Raw genomic sequence first — 27,230 nt, 5'->3', positions numbered from 1 at the left:
AACTAAAATTCACACTTTGCTGCTACCTTGTGGTAAACAACTATACAGCACAGACATGGTCAAGTGAGGAGTTTTGCACTCTTCTTTTCACAGACAGTAACAGCTTTGAGACATGGTCGTTTCCATCTGAGCCCATTCAGACTCAGAGTGACGGCTGGTGATAGAACACGTAAGCAGCAGCAGAGTGGTTTATTTATTTATCACACCCTCGTACACACTTTGTGTTTTATCTGTCAAAGTTGTTCCAACACCTCCCTTATTAAAACAAATCTTGTTTTTTTCCCCCTACCTGGCTCTACTTCCCTTAAAGTACCTTGTCACACACCGATTTGTCCAAAAGCAGCAGCATAAAACTGATGCATCTCTTCTTCAGGAGGTGTATATGTTTCATCTTGTTTTTTGTTTTAGAGTTTACATCTTTGTTTTATCCTCTGCAGCTTTGGACAGCAATTTCCCGTGAACTTTTCTTTAAAGTTAGACATGAGACATTGTGCCACACATCTCCTCAGTTATGGCACTATACATTTATGGCACCAAGAGAGTCAATATTGATCAGTGTAATTAAATAAAACAATCAGGCAAACCACTACATGACACATTAGAAAGCATGTACACTGAGCATCGAGTCATTTCACATAAATGTACATCCTTTTTCTGTCAGACAATATTCAACGTCATGGTCTACATTCTTTTAATCCACTCAGATGGAAGAAGTACAAAAAAATAAAATAAATATCTTGAATAAATATTGTGGATAAACCCTCCTGTACACGTAGTTTCACATTTCATCTTAATAAATCGTTTCCTCCACCTGGACAGTTATCGTTTGTTAGCTCAGTTTGTGCACGAAAACAAAAGAGACGGAGAAAAATGGGCGACACACTGCGATTGTCAAGAGCTGTCACATTAAAGCATTTTGTGTTGACTGTTGCAACATTACTGTTTTGAAGCCGTTGAGGGCATTGTTGACTCATCGTAAATAGATGTGAGTTTTCACGGGGAGGCTAAATGAAGCGACGTGTCATGTAGAGCTGCTGCTCGAGTCTTGTCGAACTCATCGTGATTAAAAAGAAGAGTAAAAAAGTTGTTTTCACGTGAAAAATGTCACCAATAAATGAGCAAAATGTTATTTTTTTTTTGTAGCACACAATGAAAACACACCACTCCATACATTCTTTGCAGGAAATACTATTAACTAAAGATATCTGTTCATTGTACAGGAAATTAAAGTGAGAGCTATTTGTGACTGACTAGGCACTTTGGAATATGGGTGTAGGAGGTGATTCATTCAAAAATGAAATAAAGAGCTATTTATTATGGCACGATGGGTCGAAGCTCAGAGAAAAGAGGACAAACTGTCCTTTTATCTTCAAGAGCAGGATGAGGGTTCGATTCTCGCCGCCTGTGATAAAATGCTCCGCTAAATGACAGACGTACATTTCGATTTTCACAGTCTGCAAGAACGTGACAAATGTGAGACAGGAAGATTAACTGGAGGAAACGGATCAAATCAGTTCGGAGTGTTTACATTTGAAAGTTTTTTAGTGGTTCCCAATCAGTTTGCCTTTAAAACAATACAAAGTCAATTCATGTCCCTTCGTGAATATGTTAATATATATATGTATACTGTGTGTGTGTGTGTGTGTGTGTTTCTATTTAATACAAACAAATAGATCAGAATATAGTGGGTTGGGTCTTCTGGGTCCTTGGGATATGTAATGAAGTCTACAGATTTGGGCTCCAGTTCCTTTTGTTTGAAAAGGTCATTACAATACTGCGTTATGCAAAAGAAACGAAATTCTGATCACGACACCAAAAATATTTACACATTTTTTTTTCCTTATATCTTTTGACATACTCTGTACTTACGGCTGATTGTAGAAAAAAAATGTTTAAATGAACGCAGAAACATTGAACCGATGAGCATTTGTACAAGCAAGGCGAACGTTTGGTTGTTTTTTTTTACTTTGGACTGTTATGAGATCAGATCCAGTCAGGCAACCTTGTATGGCACTTCAAAGCACATTTACTTTACACACCAACAGCCAATAAGGACCCCTACATTTGATGTTTAACTACTGTTTTCTTCTTTCTTTTCTTTTTTTACAACAAGTACGTTTTTTTTGGCACCAACTCTACATTAATATTTTTTATACATGAAACAATAACGGGCTAAATTTAAAATAAAACATTGGTAGGAAGGGAATATCTTTCTGTTTTAATCTATAGAGTGGAGATTGTAAAACATTAAGGGTGTCATTCGTCAGAAAAGATTGCAGTCAACTAAAATACTCAAAGAAATTTCAATATAAGTCAAATAAAAAGATATCTTATGAAAGTCATCTCTAATGAATCTCCAATAAATGCTTTCAGAAAAAAACCTCATTGTCGAAAAGGCCAAAAACTACAAACATGTAAAGAGGTCTGAGGGGCCACTTTGGTCTGCTCTGGTTGGTTCTGGATGTACGTGAGTGGAACGGCACCTTGAGGTCGACTCCTGCCGATCACACGCTCAGGTCGGGAGGCTGATGTTGGCGTTCTCCGCCAGCGGGCTGGACATGCGTATCTGGGAGCTGCTCTTGCTGAGGATCGACAGCTGAGTCCCGCCGTTCACTCCGCTGCTCGCCAACGAAGGGTGCCTTTGCTGCTTCAGGTCCACAGCAAAGTATCGGTTCACCGTCCAGCTGCGCCATTTCCTCTTGATCTCCGACTGCACCTTCAGGGAGAAACTTCACAAGGTCATTTTTTAATGTACTTTAAGCTGCACCAGCTCCGCGCAAAGGTACAGTACACGTTAGTACTTGACACTTAAAAGGCATTAAGTGTCTATTTATGTGTATAATTCCTGGGAAGCATTTGTGAGTTGTGGTGTTTTGACACTTTATTTGAATAAATAATACATTTCTTCCACTTTGACAACTGAGCAAACTCCATTTACTTATGAAGGCAACACATTGTGACTAAAAGCACAGGGAAAGATTCCAGTAAGTGGACCTTGAGTCAAGAGTGTTTTGTCATACTACTTATGAGGCTGTGAGTCAATCCCCAAACTCAACATCTTTTAAACACATTTTCAGTGTTTCAAGACCCAAGTTTGACATGTTAATACATGTTTTACATCATATTGTAAGAATGTTTACATTTCTTAAATGATCATGAAATATTATTGCAGCTCTGTCATCAATCATTCAGTTAGGTTTGCTTTATAAGAGGAGGTGACAAAATCCTTACATCTATATATCTAAACAAACAATGAAGTGGTTCTAATGTTAAACAGAGTGTTTAAAGTGACGTGTGTTACTATCTGGGTTAACAGTCCACATAATTAGACTTTCAGAGACTTTCATCCTAAAACATGTATGTCAGAAATAGCATTAAGAGCATTTCTTATTTAATACATGTCAGAAAAAACAAGATGTTGATGAAAACATCACCACGGGAAACTTCTTATGAACAGGGACAAAAGCTTACCTCTCCATTAAGGAAACAGTAGAGGACCGCTACAACAAAACCCTGAGGAGGAGAAAAAACATCAACAGTTTGAGATTTAAATATGCTTTCATTAAAAAAAAAAAAAACATCTGCATCCATATCAGTAAAGGCTAAAACAATATAAAAAAGAGTGACTGTGGGGATACCTGATACCTATTAATACAAACTGGCATCAAATATAGTGTCCTGAGAAAAATCAGCACATATGTGCGTTTGCTGACACTGATGTAAGAAAACAGCTAAAAATTCCTGTTTCCCGAAAGTGATTAAAACTACTTATGAACAGTAGCTTTGCTTTAACTCTTTAACTCTGATCTTCTACTGATTTTGAATCACTATTGCTGAATCTCGTTGGTCATCTTGTGTTTCTCTTGAATAGAAAGCAGACCTCGGACAGCGTACCTGGAAGGATCCCAGTCCCAGTTCAAAGACCAGTCTCTCCCTCTTGCTGACGTCTTCGGGTGAGAAGGCGAACACGGTGTAGTGAATACCGAACAGAGGGATGAGCAGGAGGGTGGAGCGCGCCAGACGCCTACACACACACACACACACACACACACACACACACACACACACACACACACGCACACTTGAGCTACTGATGCAACGTTATGACAGATATTCGGACATTTTCTTCATTTGAAGTCAAGCAACAGGCTTAAAAATAAATTAATCTCTCTTAATCTTCCAGTTTAATCACAGCGGATGTTTAAAATGGAAGCTCAGTCACGATTCTCTGATCATTGTTAGTGTTCCCATTTAAGGATACGGTTGGAGGTAGATTATTTCTACATTTTTCTTATTGCAAACAAAATTGGACAAAACCAACAATGAATTGATCCGAGTGTCGTATTGCCTGCCTATTTGTGTAAGAGCTCTACGGTCATCCGAAAACTAAAATGACAGTATTGAATCACGCTGTTGCTATGGTGACTTGATCCTTTATGTAGTTGAACCTTGGACATGGGAATGTGGTAGGGGAGCTATTAAGTTTTGAGTGATTCAGGCTCTTCTCATACATTGTTTTGCATATACCTATGAAAAGCAATGCACTCTGTTGTAATTCATATTACATAATTCATATGATTATCATTTGCATTGGAAGTACAGCGACACACTCCCTGTAGAGAGTATGTGTGGATTCACCCGCTGCTTGTGTCCTCATGTCCAACATGTTTCTCTGAAGACAGAAGTTTATTTTGAAAAGACGGCATGCATGTAACGGGTGGAATTTCACATGTGTTGCAGGACATTGGGCACGAAAACCATTTTTCGGAAAACGTCGCATAAGGAAACGTTGAGTGACTGTTGGTGCTGGTCTTTTATGGGATTTGTTGACAATAAGAAAAATATAAAATAGCACATGCTTTATCCTTATCCTTTAAATCTGAGGTCAGATTTAGTGGACTAATCAATATTAAGGTGAACACGATCACAAGATTGAGACTGAGAAGAGAAACACGTGACAACATGACAATCCATCCCTGTAGACAGAGAATGATTTGTGCCCTTATCTTGTCTGTGTCCATATCATGCAATACAACATAGTGTCACACACATGACAGATGGCAATGCACAAAAACACACAACAAAATGACACTTTAAATAATGGAAGACACAAATGTGCGGTGGTTTTAACAGTGCAGTCGGTGACCACCAGGGGTCCTTCAAGAGGAAATATACTGTAGCAAAAAGTGCAATATTATGTGCTGCTGCCTCTCTAGAAAAACAACTAAAGCTAAATTTGTTCAAGCAGATCAACTAAATGCTGTGTGTATTCTTGTCTATATGTGTTTGTGGGGACCAGTGTGAGTTTCAGTGAGGACTTCTCTCACTTTGGGCCCGTTTGAGGGTCAACACTTGGTGTTAAGGTTCTGCATGAGTCAAGTTTAGGTTTAGTTTATGGAGCTGTGATGGTTATGAATGATTAGTGGCTAGATGATGTATTGTCAATGATGATCCTCACATGTATACAGTAGAATGACAAAGCGTGTGGAAGAAGAGAACCCCTGATGTAAAAGACACACATAAATACACACATGCAGTTGACACGAGGCAGACGCGCACACACACACACACACACACACACACACACACACACACACACACACACACACACACACACACACACACACACACACACACACAGAGACTTACAGTGTGATGGTGGATAACTCTGACATCCTGCACGAATGCTGAACAGCCTGTGTGGGCTCACTGAAGCATTTCTGAGCACAGCTGCTACACAGCACAAAGACAACACAACAATACAACAAAGACAGTGTCTTTAGGGACACAGACACACAGTCTCACACACACATCTTCACACTTGGTCACGCACGCACAGGTCTCAGCAACAGATGAGAATGACATTATCTGCAGAGCCTCAAAAGACGGCGTCCTGTGGGGGCAGAACGGGAGTGATGTCTGGCTACAGTACAACTCCATAATGAGGCTCCAGCTTCCTGCCAACAGGTAACACAAATTAATATATTCTGAAAAAGTGTCCAAGAAGACAAATCAGTGGTTTTCATGACAAGAATTTGAAAATGAGACCGTTGCGGGAACAATAAACACATCCTCCTCCTGTATAAAAATGATCAGTTAGTATTCGGTAGTGCATTTCAAAAGCGACAATTCCCACTGATCCACAGGAAAGAAAACAGTTGGCTTAAAAGGCACATCTTCATTGTGTGTCCAGGGCATCATGTGGTGTCTGTAAAAAAATATTCTATTTTTCTACTTTTCTTATTGTCAAGAAATCCCATGAAAAGACAAAAATCAATAATGTGTTCATCTCTCAATGTACTCAGTCAAAAAAGGTTGTTTGCTCTTATTGCAAATCTTTAGTTCAGGTCACAATCACCTTGAATATTTTAGAGGCTCAGTAATTTAAACACCTGGGAACAGCAGTAGGACTATTTTCAGCTCTGGATTTGGTCCTTTAGTGAGTATTTCCAGCAGCAGGACGGTGTATGTTTACACAGCACGGCAGCTGGATTCTCACCGTGCAAGAATCGTGGGGTCGCGATTCATGAAAACGCATCTCAACAGCCTTCAAGTTATGTGTTAGTGTTCAGAGCACGGACCAATAAGCATCCTGGAAGGAGCTATCAGCAGCTATGGGCGTAGCTGAGATTATTTTTGAATTATTTTATTTGTAAGGGCCGAAACATGAAACATAAATGGAACCAGCTGATGCATTGCACTTAAGGCTAATTTTCATCTGCAGTCACTTGGCAGGTCGGAAAATGTGCGAGATGACGTGGAGAGGTGACTGTTTGTTCAAAAGAACAGTTGAAACAACATTGAAAGAAGAGAGAAGAACGGCTCGGAAGGCTTTTCTTAACAGAAGAAATATTTTTGCTCTGCCACATCATTTTTTTTTTGAAAGGGGCCGATTAAAAAAACGAACAACAATGGAGCTCTATTGTGCAGAAGAGTCAGATATCCGGCTTTCGATACACAGGCAATCCTCTTTATCTTCAATATTCTCATGGGATATATTGACAATAAAAAAAATAAAGCCTTATCCTTCAAGCAAAGGTGAATTCTAATGATTTAAGCTGCAGGGATTAGATGTGCTCGGTAAGCTACAGAATGATAAAATCATGTCAACGCACACACATTTTTCTGAAACATTATTAGTAAGTGAGCCGATTGTAACTTACAGGTAAATGCTAGATTCGTTCCCGCCAATGTCAGGGGACTGCAGCTTCTGCACCAGGATGATTATTATTCCAATGAAGAGGACAAAATTGATCTGAGGGAAAAAAAATCATATAAATCATGAATCACATTCAAGTCAGTTAAGCAACGAATGAGAAAAAAACCCAGAATGAACTAACTGTAATCCGTTTTACCATAATGGAAGCCACGACCGGTCCTTTGATCACCCACCAGAGGGCAGTGTTCTCATTTGTATCCCAGCATCTGAAGGAGGAGGAGAACACTGTTACTGTGTCGTCATTCAACACTTTCTCTGGAAATAACTTGCAACACACAATAATAATAATATGGAGGGTGGAGATAAGGATCATAGCGGGGGATTTAAAATGGAAGCAGGCCTAAAGTGATGATTTAACCTCGCTAGAAAAATCCGCCAAATCTTTCTAAATGATGATTGTTTGCTTACACTCACATAGCACATCATGCATTTTGCACAAGACGAGGATAAAGATCAGCAAACACAAGCTTCCCAAATAATTCCTTTAAAATGTAGCAGATTTATTCCCTTCTCTTTGGTGTCTATTCATACATTCAGAATATTGCAAATCTCCTCTTGACCTTAAAGTCGCCAAGATCAAGAGGGGAGATATATTTGCAATCAACTATTGTTATTTTAATACAAAACTTGGATTTCTGTGTCTCAGCAACCCGAAAGGTCGCTGCCTCTTTGCTCGGAAGCAATGTATTATCAAGCGCTTTATACTTGATGAACAACATGGCTGACAGTCCGCATGCATTTCTTCCTGTTCGGAGAGTGAATCTCAAGCTGGAAGAGGAGTTATACCCAGTGTCATCGAAGTGGAGCCTCAGAACTGCCCAGACGGTGACACAGATGGTGGGAGTTCCTGTGATAACAGTTATCATTAATACACCGGAGAAACATGCAGTACATCTGTCATAATAATACTACCATCATAGAGTCGGCTGCTACTGCATAACTACGTTGGGTTTAAGATACAGTAAGAGCAGCACGAGGAGTTGCACCATGAAGTGTGAATGGAGGCTCACCCCATCCTACGATGGTGTACCAGTAGAAGTAGCGTCTCTCGGGAAAGAAGGTCTCCACCAGCAGAGTGAAGAGATACAGACCTTCAATGAAGAGCCAGAAATAGTTGGACATGACGCAGTAATGGAAGAAAATCATCACTGCTTTACACGCCACCTGCACGGGGAACACAAGGGGAGCTGCGTTAGTGGAGAGAGGGACATGTCTTCTCAGTGGTTTTACATCTGAAGCTCTCTGGACGTCGTTAACAAGCAAAATATGAAAAAGGTATCATCAGCCATTTGCTAGACCTTCCAAATCATATAGATTCATTAAAAACATTTCTAGATATTATTTGAGGAATAAGCTTTCTTGGTTGTTTTATCCTTAAAATAAAATAATTTCCACGTTTAAATGAAAAAGCTAAATAAATGTCAGAGTAAATCGGCGTAAACAGATCGCTGTCACCGCGGGTGACGGGGTTGCGACACGACGCCGCAATTCACCTCAACATTGCAGCAATTAGCATTGAGCAACTAAATGGTAAAGTCTGGATTGAAAATGATGCACAGCTTACACAGTAGAAGGTCCACCTATAGGTCATATCATGTAATGACGTCGTGTTATTGAATGAGTCCATATTCTGTGTTGGGTCAACCAATTACTTCACAGTACCCCCATGGTGACCTGTGATCACCATAGCGACGACGGGAAAGCAGCGGGGTTGAAAAAAAAAAAACAAGAAGTAAAAAGGCCAAAGTAACCATTGATATGTTAATGAGCGTCTAGTAGAAGAGTTCCACCGGCCTTGCTGATGCCATTAGCGTAGCTAATTAGGTTTATTTATCATGGCTGCTTAACAACACCGAGCAGGTTTTTTTTTTGTTACCAGACGAAAGGCTAAGAGCTTGTTTTGCATTTGTAATCAGGGAGTATTAGTCATCTAATAGCATGTTTGCTTTTTGTAAAAAAAAAGAAAGAAGAATTGAGCATGCGATTGAAGTCCCTTCAAAGGTGCGTATCAAACAGGGAAGACTGGAGGAGAAGTGTTTCAAGCCCTCCGTCTCTGAACCTCTCGTTGCATCTCAAACAGAATACGCTTGATCACATTTTACACGCACGCTTTCCTTTGTAAAAAGTGAGTGGCTGCACTCGGATGAAATGCTTTCATTACGTTCTCTGGAACCGATTAACAAGCTTGAAAACATTGCCTTGTCCAAAACTTGCCAGTTGGGATCATTCAGAATAACAAAAGGCCTCATTTTGCAACGATCTGCTTCGAATGTAAATGAATGACATAATTAGCCTCGTGAATTGAAAATTATTCTTTTTTTTTTTTAAATGAATAATCAAACAAGCAGTCGTAGCGGTGACGTGTGTCGGTAAATATAGATTACTGACTGTGTGCACGAAGCAGTGGTCGCTGTCTTCCTGAGCGTACAGCACCCCGTCCTTGATGAAGACTGAGATGGCTCTCAGGATGAAGGACACAAACAGGTTCATGTGGATGAAGTTCCTGGTGCAGTGGAGCTTCCTAGAACACAGACGAAGAGGACACAGAGATTTGCTTGATTTTTACTCCCTAAACTACTAATTTAGCCCGGCCATATATTAGTATTTTCTGATAAAGTTAGCCTTCCCAGAACTGATGTAGTTTGGCATGTTAGTGGTCCTATAAATGTTCCATTTAGCATGAATAGTAAAGTAATGAAGTACTTATTTATCACAATATTTGTTAACACGTTTATATTATTAAAAAATGTACTACATTATAATTTATGTTAGAAATCATGTGTTAGTTGTTTATATACTGACTATAACATCTGTATGTGTTTATGCATGAATGCCAGACTAACTTTGTTTAATTGATTAATTGTTTGGTTTAGGAAATGTGAGAAAACAATAAAAAATGTTTTTTTTTTAAACAAACAGCAACCAATCTTAAAGATTATATAAAAAAAACATTCTCTGTTGAAGCAGTTAAAACTTATAAACTTTTCAGTCCTGAAAAATAATTCTGCAATGTTCCTTTTTCATTCCGATTTCCATTGGTGCTAAATTAAATTTGAGCTTTTATAAATGAAATGGATGATTCAAATTCAGAGAGCGAGTATAAATTACACCTTTTTTCATACCTTGTACTCATTTTGAGACTAAAACATTGAGGTTTGGAGGCTCACCTGAATCTGCAGAGAATGACCATGGCTGTGGTCAGAGACACCAGCGATGTGCTGTAGCCAACCGTGTACAGGGCCTTGACGGAGGCGTAGTACATGTCCTAATGTTGGGGACAGAGGGTCAGTCGCATGTGATGCATGTAATAAGACATCGAGATGAGGTCAAAGAGGTCGTACAGGTTTAGTGGTGTTGTCGTAGAAGAAGCAGACGTCCACATAGTGAGGGAAAGGTTCAGACCAGCCCTCTTCGGTGCAGTTACGACTGACCCTCCCCATCTCTGAACATGAACATGAAAAATAGGCCTCAGATCTGAACTCAATACATTTTAAAGTAGGAATTAGAGACACAGTTGACGTCCTCACCATCCTCGGGGTCCATGAAGTCGTGGAAGAGCTCCGGACAGTTGACCACCACGACCTCGCCGATGTTGGCCGCCTGCCAGCAGGTCAGGTTATCCCACATCCACGGACACACTGAGGAGACAGCAGAAACACCTCCTGTTTCTGTCGTTATAAAAGGGATGAAATGATAAAGTGTTTTAAGTGTTTAATTTCCAAAGAAGCTGAGCATTTTCGTGACATCCACAGGGACAAAACTATCGCTGACATGGAAGCAGCTTTCAAATTGCATTACATCTCTTACGTATTAAGATAAGGCAGCCTGTGGTGTGGCCTGAGAAACAAAACCAAGGGCAAAAAAAGTCCATTTAGGTCATAGCTCTAAGTACACAGTTTAAGGATTAATAATAATTTGGTAATAATTAGCATATACATTCTTAAGTTATGGCCAAAACATTGTTTTATGAGGTCACAACAACCTTTTACCACCAAATACTGTCCACACACAGACTGTATATGAGAAGTAGACGTAGCCATAGTAACGTCACCCATTGGTTTGTGGACCACCGTTTCGAAGCCTTGAGTTTGGCGTTTTGGCCGTTGCCATCTTGTTTTTTTACGTAAGTACAACCGAACACATTTTAAGGCAACCAAACTGTTACAATGAATGTTTATGAACGGAAAACACACTTGAAATAGTGAACTCATAAACGTTACAATATTTACTAAGATAATAAATCAAGTGGGGCATTTTTTCCCCCATTAAAGACTTCAATACTATCAAGTCATTTTGTTTGCAGCTACAGGAGTCGCCCCCTTCTGGCCATTAGAAAGAGTGCAGGTTTATGGACCTTCAACACTGGCTTCACTTCTCCTTCCACTAAGCTCCACATCTCATTCACCCAGACCTTCAGCCAACTCCCCGTCATCTCTTCACCACCACCAGTGTCTCGACTCCATCGGGGGAATATTATTTTACTACTCATGGCATCACTACACTCCTAAAACGATGACATCACAAGACAGCGTTGTTTGCACGTGACAAAGAAGGGAGTTGAAGGCAGGTTTCCTTGTTACATACACCAACTAACAATAATGATCTCCTTGTTGAGCATGCTGTTAGTGGTTTCAGCAGACTCTTTAACCACCTTCTTACTAATTGAATTTCCCCAACACGTCACTTCCAACAGAACATCACCTCCAGCACCCGAACGGCGGCGCGACGATTAAACCACGATGTTCATAATCACGGCGAGGTGAAATGGCAGAGCAGCGGAGGAGATGTACTACAGGAGGGTGAGCGTTTATCCAAGTGTCGGAGCGAGACGCCATCATGCACCCGCCGCGAAGAAGGAGGTGATGACAAAGTACGTTCACGTCAATGCTGTTGAATTGTATCAATATGTTTAGCTATGTTTAATTAAACTGCCAACTAAAGGTGTAGGATACTCTAAATGCACATATTTCATCTGATACTATCCAACCTGAATAGATCTGGTGTCCCAAACAAGTTGATTGATTTGTCTTTTGTTTGTTTTCTTTTTATCTCCTTCTATTCATCCGCATCAATCATCACCTGACTCAGCTCTACTTTCTCTCACAGCTTTGATTTCCCTCCCTCTCTGCTTTCTTTTCTTTCACTGCTTCTACGACATCCTTCATCTCCCCCGTCCCTCCCCTCTCACTTCCTCCTTCTCTCCAGGTTTACACCACATTGTTTAGGCCCAGGCATGAATACGACCGTACGCGTGTTCACTCGCATGCATTCTGAGGCTGTTTGTGAGTGTGGCTACATGTCTGTGTTTGTCTTCCTGGACATGTGTGTGTGTGTGTGTGTGTGTGTGTGTGTTTGCAGACCTTTGTCTATATTCTGCTCGGCTCTCTAATCTGTTTTGGTTCTGTCTGGTGAGCCGGACACGAAGCCAATTACCTTTTAAAGGGCAAATGGCAGCCAAATGAGCCGCACTGAGCTACAGAGGTAACCGACTTAATAAAGCACTCTGTCTGCATCACTGGCCATCTCACATAAAGTCCTATGCTTAGTCTCCACCGGGCTGCAAAAATACAGCATGGTGTCCCCACACACACACACACACACACACACACACACACACACACACACACACACACACACACACACACACACACACACACACACAGGCATCCATTTTTTTTCTCATTAAAGGTGATCGTGTCAGATGATCCATGGGGTGTAACAGTAGCAGAATACTGATCAGAGATAATTCTTCCTCATTCATTCATCATGTTTTTTTATTAAACGTTAAACACCCGTCTGAAAGGGAAGGCACGTCGCGAAGCTCCGGGAAAGAACTGCATGTGGATTTGCTTTTAAATGTTATAAAAAAAGAGCCTGCAACTATCTCTAAAATTGCTCTTTTGTGTATTTTCTTGATTACTTGATTGTCAGAAAATTGTGAAAAATCACAAGACCAAGGAGACGTCATCAAATGTCTGATCAACAGTCCAGAACACAGTTATTTAATTCACAATTATATAAATTAAATTCACAAACTTTAAAAGCTAAAACCAGAGAATGCTTTGTATTTTTGATTAAAAAATGATTTACCGTTAATCAATTATAAAAAAAGATCGCTGCAGATCAACTTCCTGTCGATGGACTGATCGATTAACTGACGAGTCGTTTCTAAATTTAAAGAAACTAAAGGGTTTATGTGCAGTGTGACAGTTATTTACTCATTCTCATGTTCTCTGTTGACCGAAGATGATTTAGTTCTGAAATAATAAACACTGTGCAGAGGCCATTTTATATCAACTATCCCTATTTGCACTGTGCTAAATCCAGCTGGACGGAGATTACAGCACCAGACAGCAAATCATTATGGAGCGATTTCACATGGCCGGCAGAGCAATCTGAGGTTAGACCACCTCAATTAAAAACATAACCAGAATAAATCATGAAACATGCTTAAGAACAGACTTTGATAAACCAGGAAACAGAATAAAACCATCGGACCACCACATGCAGTAGCTCTTTTTCCTAACTCTATTCTTTCCCTGTTGTTCTTTTTTCTTTCTTTCAAGCCCCTGATTTCTGCAAACCAGGCGTTTTTATTTGCTCAGCAACGATTTGCTGTCAGCAGAAACACAGATGGGTTCCCTTTAAAGGGACAGGAGGAAACGGGGATCGACAAAAAAGGGGTTTGGAAGCGTGAAAATGGTACAAAAACAAACTGCAGAAGTCACAGAGGAATAAGGGATTAAAAAAGGCAACTGAGTGGCTGATTGAACCGTGTGGCATAATGAAACCTGTGCTCTAACCTTTTCACAGGGTGTGAGACAACATAAAAAAATATGTATGAATCTAAAAAAGCTTGGATAAAAACACATTCAAAGAGGTCAGTTTGCGGTGCAGCAGACAGGAAGACGACACGCCAGACCTTTAAGATCCACGGATGAAAAACGAGCTGAACTCATGGCTCCTCTCCTCTAACTTGTTATCGACACTCTCAATCTTTTATGTGTCATGTTTTTTTTCGAGGAGCCCCGTGGCCGTCTGTGAAAGCCGTGAGTCACGGTGCACTCTGGGAGATGCAGTCTGTTCTGCAACTTTTGGAGCAGAGGGAGGCCACCAGTAGAAACCCACGATCCGTAGCCAAGAAAATAATTGCTTCCAGGAATCACACAGCAAGTTTCCGGTGTATTTTGGAAAAGCGTCTCTGCGTGACATATACAGGCCGACATTTAGCCTGTGAGCTATATATCACCGGATTGTCCTCCGATGTACTTGTAATAGGATCAGGATAGAAAACTGAGCTCATGTCCCTCTATGACCTTTTCAAAAACATATTGGATAAACAGACAAAAAGTTTGTTTTGTAAGAGATTCATGACGTTCACCAGCAGCTCTGTGTTGTCTGAGCAACCCGAGATGTAAACAGTTCAATCACAGCAGCAGCAGAAGTCGTGAAAAAGCTGCTGCTTCGTGACCAAATTCCGCGCACGGACGGATGCGAGAAAGAACGTGCACACTCGCAGACGCATCCGCTTCACTTACCTATATCAAGGTCGTCGCTGAGGTCGTGCACCGTGATTCTCTCCATGCATTTCTCATGTTCACGCTTGATTATGCAGTGTTCGGACTCCGAGGCCACCTGGAGAAAATAAACAAGAACACACAAAGAATGCTGAGAATGAGAATGCAGCGGTTGTCGTGGAGACGCCACTGTCAATCAAACGTGATCAAACACATGCACTGTGTTTCGACCTGCATTTATAAAGTGATAGTCTCTTCGACTACTGAAGGCACTTTACACAACATTCAGTGTTTCCATGAAGCCGACCAGTTTATAAGTAGGATATTTTTTTACTTTAAAAGGTATAATATGTAACATTTCCGCATTTCTAATATTATATGTTAGTTGAGTTACTACTGACATTATTCCAAATGTTTACAACAATTTTCAAACCTAGAAAGAAAATAATGGTTGCCTATCAATTTCCCCTTTGTGCATCAGATTTGTGTTTTTATCCAGTTTTTGACCACATTTTTACATTTACAACATTACGACATTACATTGTTTTCATCTATACATGTTAACCGGATGCAGACATCAGACGTGTGCAGCTCGATGTGCATTGGATGTGGATTCTGTCTCGGTTTTTAACCTGAAACTGCTTTATTCATTGTTTTTATTGATTCTCACCACCGACTCTGCGATCTCTTCTGGTAAAAAACCTCCTGAACGATGAACACTGAAGGAATCCTAAGCGAGAGAAGCTTAAAATGACATGGCGGTGAAAATATCTGAGCCAGATATTTCCCTCGGGGGTCGGAGGAGACTGAAGCAGAGTTAAAGGGAGAGGGAATATTGGACTTACATTTGTTTAAAGGTCAGAACTGTGACTTGAAATAAATGTTAATGTGCTTCAATGTTCAATATAATAACTGAGTGGGCAAGCAACTTATTCAATAAACTGTTCCTTGGTATATCAAATTCTTTGACACCAAACTCCCACTCTTACTGTAAATGTAATGGAGTGAAATAATGCGTCTTTGTTCAAAAAAATCTCTGCTTCTTTGACTCCTGATTTAACAAGTGGATGAGGGAGATGTAGGTGGAGGCTTCAGATTCACCAGAGATTCACTAATTCCACTTCTGAGTGATCAAATCAAATCCCTGCACAATCATATCCTTTCCCTCTTCAATGGGTTTCTCACCCCCGTATTTACCGTCTCTATGAAATCCAATGGAGTAACTAAGGTGTAGCTTGGGAAACTACTTACCCGAGAAAGCCATCGACTTCTCCATAACTCTTCAATCCCCCTCCTCCCCCTCCGTGAGCGCTGTAATATGTCCCAGCCCTCTGAGCCATGGCTGACTCATCACTCTACCTCTCGGCCCTCCAATATGAATTCACTCCAGGCCTCGCTGCCCAGATAAGATAGAGCATCAACCCGACAGGGAAGATGTCCAAGGATTCACTTCCTTTCGTTATCGCGCCGCACGTGGGCCGAATTTTAAAACGATGCATGAATGATTCTATTTCCGCTGGGCTGAAACCACGCTGGCCAAACAACAACAAGCAGGAAGAACGATTAAAGAACTCACTTTTTCCGTGTTGTCGACAGGGTTTGATATGATTTAAAGAAACCCGCTTTGGCATTGCAGGAAAGAAAGTCCTCTTTGCACTCAAAGCGAGCATCCATGTTGCTTAGCAGCAGGTAACCAGGAGAAGACATATTGTTGGCAAAGCTTTCCACAAACGAGAAGTAATTGGATGCAGACGGCTAATAATATCTGTTTGGCGTGAGTGCAGACAGGCCTGTTAGGTGGCATTATTAAATATGTTGTACGTTAATTTTTTGAATCCTAGATAGCAGATTATTTGTGTTAGTTTTACGTGTTTTGTTTTTATTTTACTATAATTAAAATTGATGTTTACTGTTGTTTTCCCATGCAAATCCGATGGCAAAGACACACACCTCCATCTACCACACACACACACACACACACACACACACACACGTTCCTGAAGTGTGAGCAGCTATAGCTGCTGCTGATGATTGCTGTTTCATGAAGGGGTTACATGCATATTAGTTATCAGTCCAAACCACCTCTCATAAAACAGCCAACTGTCGTTTTCTACACTTTCTGTTCAAAGATAGCAATCTTTTAATTAGTGAGCCTTACAGAACATCTTTAGACCGAGTTGTCCTGCTTCCTGTCTTTATACTAAGCTAGGCTAACCATCTCCTGGCAGTAGCTTCCTATTAAACAGACAGATATGAGGATGGTATTAATCTTCTACGTTTTAATGGTGTAACCTTTAGTAAATCCTGAGTTTGAAACTAAGAATAAGGTAATCACTTAACGCACTAACTTGAAATGACCGACTGCTAAAACAGGACAACAAAGTGTGCTTCTCGTTCTCCTTTCCCAGCCACTCTATTGAACAGATGCCTGTCCAGATAAAGCGTCCATTTAGAAGCTGCAGAGCCTCCAAATGGACCCTCCCCAAGGCTATTTCTGAGAGCCAGCACGCCGCGCCGCAGACAATAAAACTCCAATTTGACGTTGCAGATCTCCGGCTGGATGGACGGACCCGTCGACACGAGGTAAGAACATCACAACGGCCGCTGAAGGTCAGGTTGAGACGTCAGCCGGAGGAACCTGCCACAAGTGTTCGGGGCCAGCGTTAACTTAAAGGTTACCCTGTCGGGGTTGCATCATGTTACGGTTGTTTTTGCAAAGTCAAAGAAACAATGTGTGTGTAGCTGCTGCTCTCCCGGATATAATTCCTCCCACACAGCCTGCACAACTTTTCCATTTCGCTTTTCTGTTTTTTTTTTCTTCCAATGAGACCGCTAATGAATGTGAGTCACGGCCGATGGATAGGCAGCTCTCCGGTCAGCCGGGCCATCTGTTATTGTTCTAACAGGCACCCAGCCGTCTCAGCGCAGAGCTGATCCAGAACCTGTAACCATTAGTAACGTATGCTGATGTGCTGAAGCAGCACATGGTGATTTCCAAAACTGTCACAAACACGCACCGGCAAGAGAGTACGTATGAAAACAGAGGGAAGCGGGGGGAGAGTGGGCCGACGCCGGAGACATGTGAGCACACGCACGCCCTCATCAGTGTGGTAATACATTCCTGTATGTGCCTAAACACACACACACACACACACACACACACACCTACACGTGTGCACAGCAGGGAGACATGTTCCTTCATAACTCACAGGCAACTTCAAATCTAATATTCATCTTCTGTGTGTATTTATTCTAACCCACTGCATTAACCTACACCTCATATACTCACATAAAACACATATTTGTACATCTTTGATGATCTGCTATACAAGAACAAATTTGAATAAAGCCTTTTTAAATATAAGTTGACATTCAAATGTTGTGACATGTGTTCATTTTCAGGTGTTTACACTGGTTCTGGGTCAGTTGAAACACAGTTTTTCCAACTGACCACGATGTTGCAGCCGTGATAAAAGCTTGTAACACCTTTATTACCGTTGGTTGCTCATGTTCATCATTATAACGACCAGGAACGACCTGAATGAATGTGTAGTTACACACTCGTACTCACCAAGGGCAGCAGGAAGAGTGCAGTCAGCAGGTAGCCTCTCATTGTCCCCTTGTAGCGCTAGCACAATGTGTGTGTGTGTGTGTGTGTGTCTGTGTGTGTGTGTGTGTGTGTGTGTGTGTGTGTGTTCACAGGGATGCACTGAAATTGCTCCCCTCAGGGTCACCACACTTCAGCATCAAGGGCTCTGAAATACAACACAAAAAGAAAAACAGCATCTGTAAGAGAACAAACAACAACAACAACAGCAGTGTAGCACAAAAGCATCGTCACCGACTGCATTATTCTATAATTGTCTTCCATTAACAGGAGCTACAACAACAATAAGCAGTATGCAGATACATGTTGTGATGTAGGATAATATTATAACAGTTTTAACTATTAGTTGATATTTTTGTGCATTTTTGGTAACTTATTAAATAATTGCGTTGCTCACAATTTTCTCACTGTTGTTGTTACACATACTTTCAACTTTGTTGCTAAGAATTGTGTTTTGTCTGCTTAAAAACGCCGGTACCCATGGGCCTCGGCTGCTGTTGCCATGGAGAAGAAGCCAGTTAGAGATGTGACTCAGAACAGACGCAAATTCAAAATGCTTGGTCTGTGCAGTTGAGAACAAAAGATGGCGTCATGTGTGATGAAATCACTTGCAGGTTGTAAAATCTGTTTTGTTGAGCTCTCCAATCGCTCGTTCTCGCTGGGTTTCACATCAAACTGCTAGTTTTTTCATACACAAGCTTGTATCTTCCACTTTTTCTCAAAGACTCTGACAGTTTCTGACACAGTTATTCATCTTCTTTTTTTTACTGTTGAGTTTTATGTCGGCAAGAAAAATGGATGAGACTTTACTTCTGTAAACCAGACGCCGAAAACCATTTAGTTTGTGGAAGAAGACAATGCTTTGGTTTATGAAGCTATATATATTTTCATAGGAAATTGAAAAAAAATTGGAGCTGATATTAGAAGTTGATCAATTGATTAGTCCTAAATCCTAAATGTTATTATATTCTTTTAATTGTCTGATGTGATCATACAATTGGTAATTTATTATTGTGTTAATCAAGAAAATAAGAAGAATATTAACAGTAATAAAACACATACTTTTACTGCATTGTCGTCAACTCACATAACACCCATATATGGGCACACTCATAAAACCCCTCCATCAAATCACAGAGGAAGCATTTGTTGGTTTTCAATGCGGTTATATGTACGATCACAAAAGACATGCCATCACCTGCACCCTAAATTAAAATCAGAAAGAAAAGCACGGATTCATGAAGGACATGTGGATCACCAAAGGCAAGACATTTGGAAGGATCAAGACAATAAGATTTATAAGCCTCAGGTCAGACTTAAAACACCTCTTACTCATCCAGTGCAAACACAAAGCACACTGACCACACAAACACACACACACACAGCTAAGCTAGCTAAGCTAATTCATGCACACACACTGACAAATTCCTCTCTGTGTCCCTTCCCTCTAGTAGCGAATCCAATTACCTCTAAAGCATCTCTTGGATGCTTTATCAAGGAGCAGGACAGACCGTGCTCGGAGGAAAAACCCAGAGATCTAGCCGTGGGAGGAGGGTGGGGGGGGGGGAGCTGAAATCAAACTGTCGGGATGCACGTTTAAACTGACAAACACACTGTCAGAGGCATGGCATCACTAAGCTCAATTCCTCTTCATCTCTTTAACCCAAACTGTCACAGCAGCCATGTTGCTGGAGGATCCGAAGGAAGTAAAACAAAAAAAAACCTCCTTGGTATTTATCACAAATCCATATGGCTTTGGCATTGAGGAAGCACTAGTACAGGAAACAACAGAAGGGGCTCAACACCACAAATGTCCTGAGGGCCAGAAAGCATGGTCTTTGCTTTGCATGAGATACATGTGTAGAAAACAGTGAAGTGACGGGGATTTAAGGAGGGAAACTGTGGTTTAGTCCCAGCTGTAGCTAGATGAAGTGCTGCATGTGTGAGTAAACAGAATGCATTGTGTTGTTTATTTTATTATTATTAGTCCTTAATATGAGACACATGTATAACTGCTTTCACTTTCATCAATCATGGCTGAAACAGCTCATAACCCTTGGGAAGATTACCACATCGACTCAAATCAGGTTGTGTAAGTGTGTGTGTGTGTGTGTGTGTGTGTGTGTGTGTGTGTGTGTGTGTGTGTGTGTGTGTGTGTGTGTGTGTGTGTGTGTGTTGCACAGATGCAGATACAGAAGGACAACAAGGGAATAAAAAGCCTCTCCTTAATGATTCATATCTATTGTAAGGATCCCTTTTTTTCTCCATCAGTTTCCTCCTCATGTGAATTGAATTCCTCTTAACATCGCGGTGCATTCATAATTAATGTTCAGTTTTAAACGAGACATGAGGACGCGTCCAATTAACCCACATGCGAGTCTGTTAGAGCCCGTAAGAAGGGATCGCCTGTCTGTCACCGAGCCAATCAAAAACAAGTAGTTATTGGCAGCTTCGTTATATGTTCAATTAACGTCCCTGTGCCGTAATCACGCAGGCCAGAGAGGGGGCTAAAACCTTTACACCGTTGTAGAGGCGGGTTTGTGATTATTGAGATTATAGCTTGCAAAATGTCAAACGTGTTTGTGGGTGAAAAAAATAATCCAACATTCTTAATTACAATCAATCAGCGGCGACTGCTTTCTCCCCCATCGGTGGTGCGGAATCAATAGGCTAATTCTGCCTTTCCCCGCCTCCATCCCCTGCATTCGCACACGTTTAATTCATCAATGCATGTGGGTGACCTTCGCTTCGCACATGGAAAACATCAGCAAGGAAACCTGCCGAACACTCGGCGCAGAATTCGCTCACACTGTCGTTTTAAAACAACGCAAATATTAATAACACTTATGTCATAGTCAGAGAAAGGCTTTTTAACTGATCGGCCGCAGCGAAAGTCAAAGACGCGAGAGAAAGAGCGCGCAGCGGGCAAAACAAGTCGAAGGAACTTACCGATGCGTCATTTTCACAGGCGCAAATATCTACACATGAAGCCATCGGTATTCGCGGATCCCCGCCGTGTTTGGCTGTGAATTATGCCGGAGAATACCTTGTTTTACTCCTAAAAAATGGGGAGAAACTCGAGCAGAAAACGGCAGGTGCTGCTGTTGTTGCTGCTGCTGCTGCAGGACGCACTCACCGCGCTGGCTGCTGCGGCACCACGATGAGGAGGAGGAGGAGGAGGAGGAGGAGGTGGAGGAGGTTCCTTCGGGATTCGCACCTCGTCAGACACAAGGCGAGACAGTTTAGGCTACAAATGCAGCTTGACGAGCAGAGATCTTATAATAACACAAACATACAAAAAGAAAAACACAAGTCTGTCAACGCTGTGATGTTGAGCGGAGTGGTGAACATCCTCCTCTGCACGTCTTCGTGTCGCGTGAGACTTTGTTCGAGACAAGAAAAAGCACTCGTGAAACTCACACATGTGCGGCTGCGCCTCCCAGACGCTCCCGGAGGCACAAGGTCCGGATCCCCCGCTGGGTGCAATTTGTGAGGCACTGAGTCGGCTCCGTGATGCTGTGTGACTCACATCTCCTCTAAAGTTTAACATCTGAATTCCCGACATGTCCTCCACAGTAATCCAAAACTGCTGCTTGGTGGAGATGTACCCACCAACACCCCCCCCCCCCCCCCCCCCCCAAAAAAGCAGAGATAGTCCCATGAAAGTGAGTCGCGGTGCCCACGTCGCCGCGGGCGAGCCTGTTCGCTTTCAGCACCACGGACAGCGACCAGTGAACGGCCTCAGGGCACCGGGGCATGGGCTCCAAGCAAAAGTCCATGACAACATTTTCATTTGCAAAGAAACAAGAGTCTGATGATGAAATCTCAACACGATGATATGGTTCCCTTGGATCTGAGTCTCTGTAGGGGACATGTCTTATTGGAAAGTCAATCAAACGACTACAAAGACACCAAAGAGAGGCAAAATGACCACAAAGAGACCTAAAAGTACCACAAACACGCAAATCATAGCCCACGAAACGACCAGAAAGAGAAGCAAAGCGAGAACAAATAGACCCACGGAGACGTAAACAATCACAAGGTGAAGAAAAATCTGGAGCAAGATGCAACACAAACATAAACGGACAGAACGCAACTACAAAGAAGCCCATAGACTTAAATACACTTCTTTTAGAGGTTTTTCTTTTGTGAGGAGCCTTTTACGTGTTTGTGTACAGGGGCCCTTTGTCTTATAATCTGCTCATGAAGTCACACATGTATTTGTTTATTTGGCATTACTTCACTGAATATCAATGGGACAATTTATGATGCAAAGATTTGTATTGCCAGGAACCAGGGCTTTAAATGTGAGTCTTTAACCCGTTTTATTCATTTTTCAAATTGTCTGGCCCAATCAGGTTTTTAAACGCACCCCTGGATCCAGGCTAGATGATTATCAGTATGGAGGAGGGTAGTGTTTTTGAGTGCAAGAGTGATTGATCACACAGCTGGGGGGCTTTTGATGGGTTGGCCATAAATCAATGAGCCATAGAAATCGTGCCATGATGTGGATATTCTCAGAGACGAAAACAGAAAACAAGAAATGCCAAAACACCAGACTGGAAGATAGGCATCCGATCAAAATCTACTAAATGTTGGGGAGAAAAAAAACAATCCATGAAAACGCCCGGTGACGCATGTCTCCATGCTGTTCCCGGAACATTCTAACACTATTACTGGCCTCAAGGACGTGAATGGATATGCTCCCATTGAGAGAAATTCTAAAATGTTCTGCTATTACACTCAACAATCTGGGGGCTATTTTTGTAGCTTAATAGCAAGTAAGACAATGACGTGAGCCTTGTTACCATGGAAAACACTCAGCTGCATCTTCCAGTGGCTCCGGACTGTTTTGGCTTTCCAATTCTGTATGGGAGACACTCCGACACACGTTGCAGATCACAGTAGAAACTGTGTCTTCATCGTGGTAACGGCATAGAATAGTCGATTTAGGCTTTCAGGCATTAACTCAAGGACAGGGTGACATTGATGGAGGGTGCCATAATTGAAATGTCTGTCAGTGTCAAGGGTCAAACCCGCAACCTTCTGCTATTAAATGGCTTTTCGAGCCTTAGAACAGAATCCATAGATGGTTATTTCACAAATGGAAACTTGAAAATCTGGCTAGGTGTAATTGGTCGGGGTTTGGTAAAGGAGGATTTTTTTGGAATAGATTTTTTCATGCCATTTCGTTCACACTCCAACCCTGGTAGAATAAGCCACTTTTGTGGAGTCCTTTCATCAAAATAATCGTGTAATTGCTTTTATCAAAAGATCTGTGAAGGAAATGCCTAGAATGCTTTCCAAAAATAAAGTGAAAAGGGGTATAAGGATAAAATGGTTTTGTTGAAGATTTCAATCTCTTTTGTCTTTTATTTCTTGCAGAGATAATGAGGAAGCAAAGAAAGTCTCCAAGGATGTGAAACAAATGAGCAAATTAATATCTAACTGTGAAATGTAATCACTGGAATAACATGCATGTGAATTTATGTGGGCACTTTGAAATTTCCTGGAGGTGATTTGAAGTTAGATAATGAATTCAAGTGTCTAAAAACTAAATCTGTGTACGTCAGATTCCTCGGATCTTAAAATCCAGGTCAAAAGCAAAGTGAAGTTGCTCAAACTGGAGCTGAGAAATGCAGCTTAAAGATGAAAAAGTCAATCCTGAATGCAAGAAAAAGAAATAGATCGGAAGAAATTCACATCGATGGTTTAGTAACACATCAATAATATAAACTCACCCATGTTTAATTGTTAGTAATCAGAATTCAGTTAAATTAAATTTCATAATAAGACATTCAAACAATCTAATCAAATAGTCTTTTTTTAAGACATTTCAGGGGATCAGTGTCAGCTATAACTAAACTAAGAACTAACTAAAAAAAGTATTAAGATGCACTTAAAAAGGATCATAAATAATGATGGTTGTTGTGTTTTCTTGTCAGTTCCTTGTTTGAAATGTTCCAAACCCCTTAGTATTAGCATTCAATTATTTGGGAAGATGCCGACAAACAGAAGAGCAGAGTTGCTTTCTTGTTTGTTGCTTTATTGATAAAACTCAGCCTCTTGAAGGTGTTTATGCTCCGTTGGAGCCACTCAATGAGGCTCTCCACAGGATATATCTCCCTCTCTCTGCCTGACTCTTTTGCCATCATGCACTCATCACGCTGTCGGATTGCCATGGTGACTCGTCTTGGACATAAATGTGGGAGGGAAGCATCAAGTGGTTGAGTGCTAAGCCCACCTTCCCGGCTCATCTCAAAGAGGAACGCTGTGGGCAACCGAGCAAAACCTCATCCTGACCCCCCGTGCTCCCGTCATTCTCCTCCCACAGATCTGTCTCCCACTGAGCGTCCTACTTGGAGGGGATTCATCCATCGACTGTGCACGCCAGAAAAAGACGGGTCAGCAAGACACGCCGAAAAAAGTTGAGTTACATGGGATGATTCGAAACCCAGCCAGTTATGACATTTTTGTTTCCTTTTCTGACTTTTTAATTCATTCGCCAGGGAGAGTGTCCTGATGATGATGAAGATGATGATGAGCTTCAGTCTGGCCATTTTGCCCCCAAACTCCAAAACCAAGAATTTCGAATAAACGAGAGCAACAGAAATAAATAGGAACAAAGCAGGAACAAAAAGTTGACAATGGTTATTAAATAGCAAAAAAAAAAAATATATATATATTGTGGCAAGGCCGAATTTGCAATGTAAAAATATAATAGAGTAGAGACTGAGACTGTCCCTCTGTGTGTGTTGTTACAATTGGAAGTTGGAACAATGTCTTCATAAGTGGCTTGGTGATAACAAGAACATTCAACCCAGCTGTTTTTAACAGTTGTCGGAAATGCTCCGACAAAGACGATGAAGAAGAAGACTGCTAGCTAGTCGGCCGAAACATAAACATAACATAACATCACAAACATTCAGCTCTGTAAATGTTTTATGTGAAAGGAAATGCATTCACAATGAGTGTAAACATGCACATTTACAAGAAAACCCCACACAATCGAGTCACAAATGGCTCCTTGTGTGAATTTAGCTTCCTTTCTTTTTAAGAAAAGGCCATGTTTTCAAGTCAAATGAATTGCCAAAGTGGCATTACCCTCAGTTTACTCTACCGATGCTTTGAGGCATAAAAAAAAGAGGTCTGGCATCAAATGTAGCGATTGGATGTCTTCCAGCTGTGAATGCAAAATACAAATATTTGCAATCAATGTGTCCTCGATGCAGGACATCGCTGCTTTTATTTGGTGCTGCTGACCCGTTTCACAACACTTCCGCGTGCCATTAGAACAAGATTTCTAACACCCTGCGTGTAGCGTCTCAACACTAACAAAATCACTATCATCTCTGATTTTTTGATACATTGACATAATTACCACAAACAAAAAGCTCACCGCCAAAACGATTGGCAGCTTCAACCGGCCTTTCTGCTCCAGTTTATGTGCCGCTGGGTTAAGATTTTCACAGGAGGTCTGCTGGATTGCTTTATGGCACACACCAAAAAAATAAATAAAAATGAAGGATGCTGAGGAGGCGGGTTGCTGATCTTCCAGCACAGAGGGAGCTAATGTTTTCTCTCATCGGCAGATGGTGAGATGAGCATAGCCGATGGAACATTCTCAGTTCTGCGTTATGAGCTGCTCGCGGCCGCTTTCTTGCTCTTAAAAGGAAAAAAAAACGCATGTGGAGAGATGCCAGTCGGTTTCGAAAGATGCAGCACGGTTCGTGGGAAATGTATCCTTCGTTTTATGAGACATGAGTAACAACTAAATATCACTACCATGTGAAATGCTTGGATATATTCTCATTCGGTTTTTAAACATCTAAGGGAAAGCAAAAATGCACTGCATGCTGACTGCTCACGCTATAAGTTATTAACAGTAATTAGAGAATGATATATTGAGGTTGATGTGTAACACAAAGGGACTTCCGTGATGTTTAAAGGGTCTTTTTTTTTAAAGTTTTTTTCCTTCCTCCTGGTGTAGGGTCTACACCTCCTATTCGGTCCTGTCAGTCCGTTCAAAAGCATTTGATTGCCTTTAATGTGCGGCAGGCAGTATGGACTCACTCCTTAGAGCATGCTGATATAATTGAAGGTTGTCAGGGAAGAGAGAAAAGCAGCTCGACAAAATGTTCTGTAATGGATGACACATGTCGTCATGAGGTCCTTTCACTCGTGTGGGAGAGGAGGATGACAAATCACGCTTCCGACAACACAGCGGGGGAGACGTTGGTGCGCACCAGTGTGAGAATGTGTGTGTGTTTACTGTATTTATTTGTTGGTTTCCATGTGCAGGCAACAGGCAACAGGCAGCGGTCCATAAAGACAGAAAAAGAAGAATCAAAGATAGCTCGTCGTTTATAAATGATGTCACGACGTCACACACATATAAAAATAGTCTCTCGCTGCTTTAAAACAACAGCTTTGTACAGTTTATTTGCACAGATTCAATAGTCGTTCCCAACCTTCCCCAGAGAGTTAAAATAATAATGGAATTCATCATCTGGCCGTAATCCCACACTCGTTTGATCTAAGGAATTGCTTTTAAAAAAGAACATTTCAGCAGGAAAGCCATGACCTGAAATGTTTAGCAGCTTTACGTCTCACCACAGATGAGGTTAAACGTCCTATATCTCCTTTTCCGTGTTCTAGTCAATATTTAAAGTCCAATAAGCAACTTGAGATGTGACCATGGATTTAGAGTGGAGAGAAGAAAAAACGTGTGTCGCTCAGCGTGAAAGAATGCCAATGGAAAGTCAATTAGGTTCCTTTTTTCGTGGTGGAAATATAAAATAAATGCATCCATGCAACGGTTAGCGCTGACGTAGTATGAAATACGGACAAAGACCACTAATGTTGGGTGAATGAGGAGGTGGGTGGG

General features: G+C 41.3%; 1 protein-coding gene across 4 annotated transcripts; it reads right to left on the bottom strand.

The window, feature by feature from the left end:
* Window positions 1-1,745: 1,745 nt before the first annotated feature.
* Window positions 1,746-21,457, bottom strand: adcyap1r1a (adenylate cyclase activating polypeptide 1a (pituitary) receptor type I). 4 transcript variants are annotated; one of them, XM_084007172.1, is made up of 15 exons: window positions 21,293-21,455; window positions 18,308-18,491; window positions 14,758-14,854; window positions 10,747-10,857; window positions 10,561-10,661; window positions 10,387-10,484; window positions 9,608-9,740; window positions 8,230-8,383; window positions 8,006-8,066; window positions 7,356-7,425; window positions 7,164-7,255; window positions 5,650-5,733; window positions 3,895-4,024; window positions 3,472-3,513; window positions 1,746-2,729 (listed from the first exon to the last, which is right to left on the bottom strand). In XM_084007172.1, exons 2-15 carry the CDS (start codon window positions 18,347-18,349, stop codon window positions 2,505-2,507), a joined length of 1,440 nt encoding a protein of 479 aa, XP_083863298.1. In that variant the 5' UTR covers window positions 18,350-18,491; window positions 21,293-21,455; the 3' UTR covers window positions 1,746-2,504. The 4 variants fall into 4 exon arrangements, with proteins under 4 accessions (XP_083863298.1, XP_083863299.1, XP_083863300.1 ...); XM_084007173.1 differs by having other exon boundaries at window positions 1,746-2,716; window positions 21,293-21,445; XM_084007174.1 differs by lacking the exon at window positions 5,650-5,733 and having other exon boundaries at window positions 21,293-21,457.
* Between the last annotated feature and the right edge of the window lie 5,773 nt (window positions 21,458-27,230).

The sequence above is a fragment of the Eutrigla gurnardus genome (genome assembly GCF_963514095.1).
Source record: "Eutrigla gurnardus genome assembly, chromosome: 4".
Classification (NCBI taxonomy): Eukaryota; Metazoa; Chordata; class Actinopteri; order Perciformes; family Triglidae; genus Eutrigla; species Eutrigla gurnardus.
This window is presented reverse-complemented; position numbering and strand designations above follow the sequence as displayed.

Excerpts from the sequence above, each read along its gene's own strand:
- adcyap1r1a (XM_084007172.1), bottom strand. The coding sequence starts at position 18,349 with ATGAGAGGCTACCTGCTGACTGCACTCTTCCTGCTGCCCTTG. Across the intron at positions 10,662-10,746 it reads CTTCATGGACCCCGAGGATG|AGATGGGGAGGGTCAGTCGT; the intron begins GTGAGGACGTCA and ends GTTCATGTTCAG. Across the intron at positions 2,730-3,471 it reads ACTGTTTCCTTAATGGAGAG|TTTCTCCCTGAAGGTGCAGT; the intron begins GTAAGCTTTTGT and ends GACCTTGTGAAG.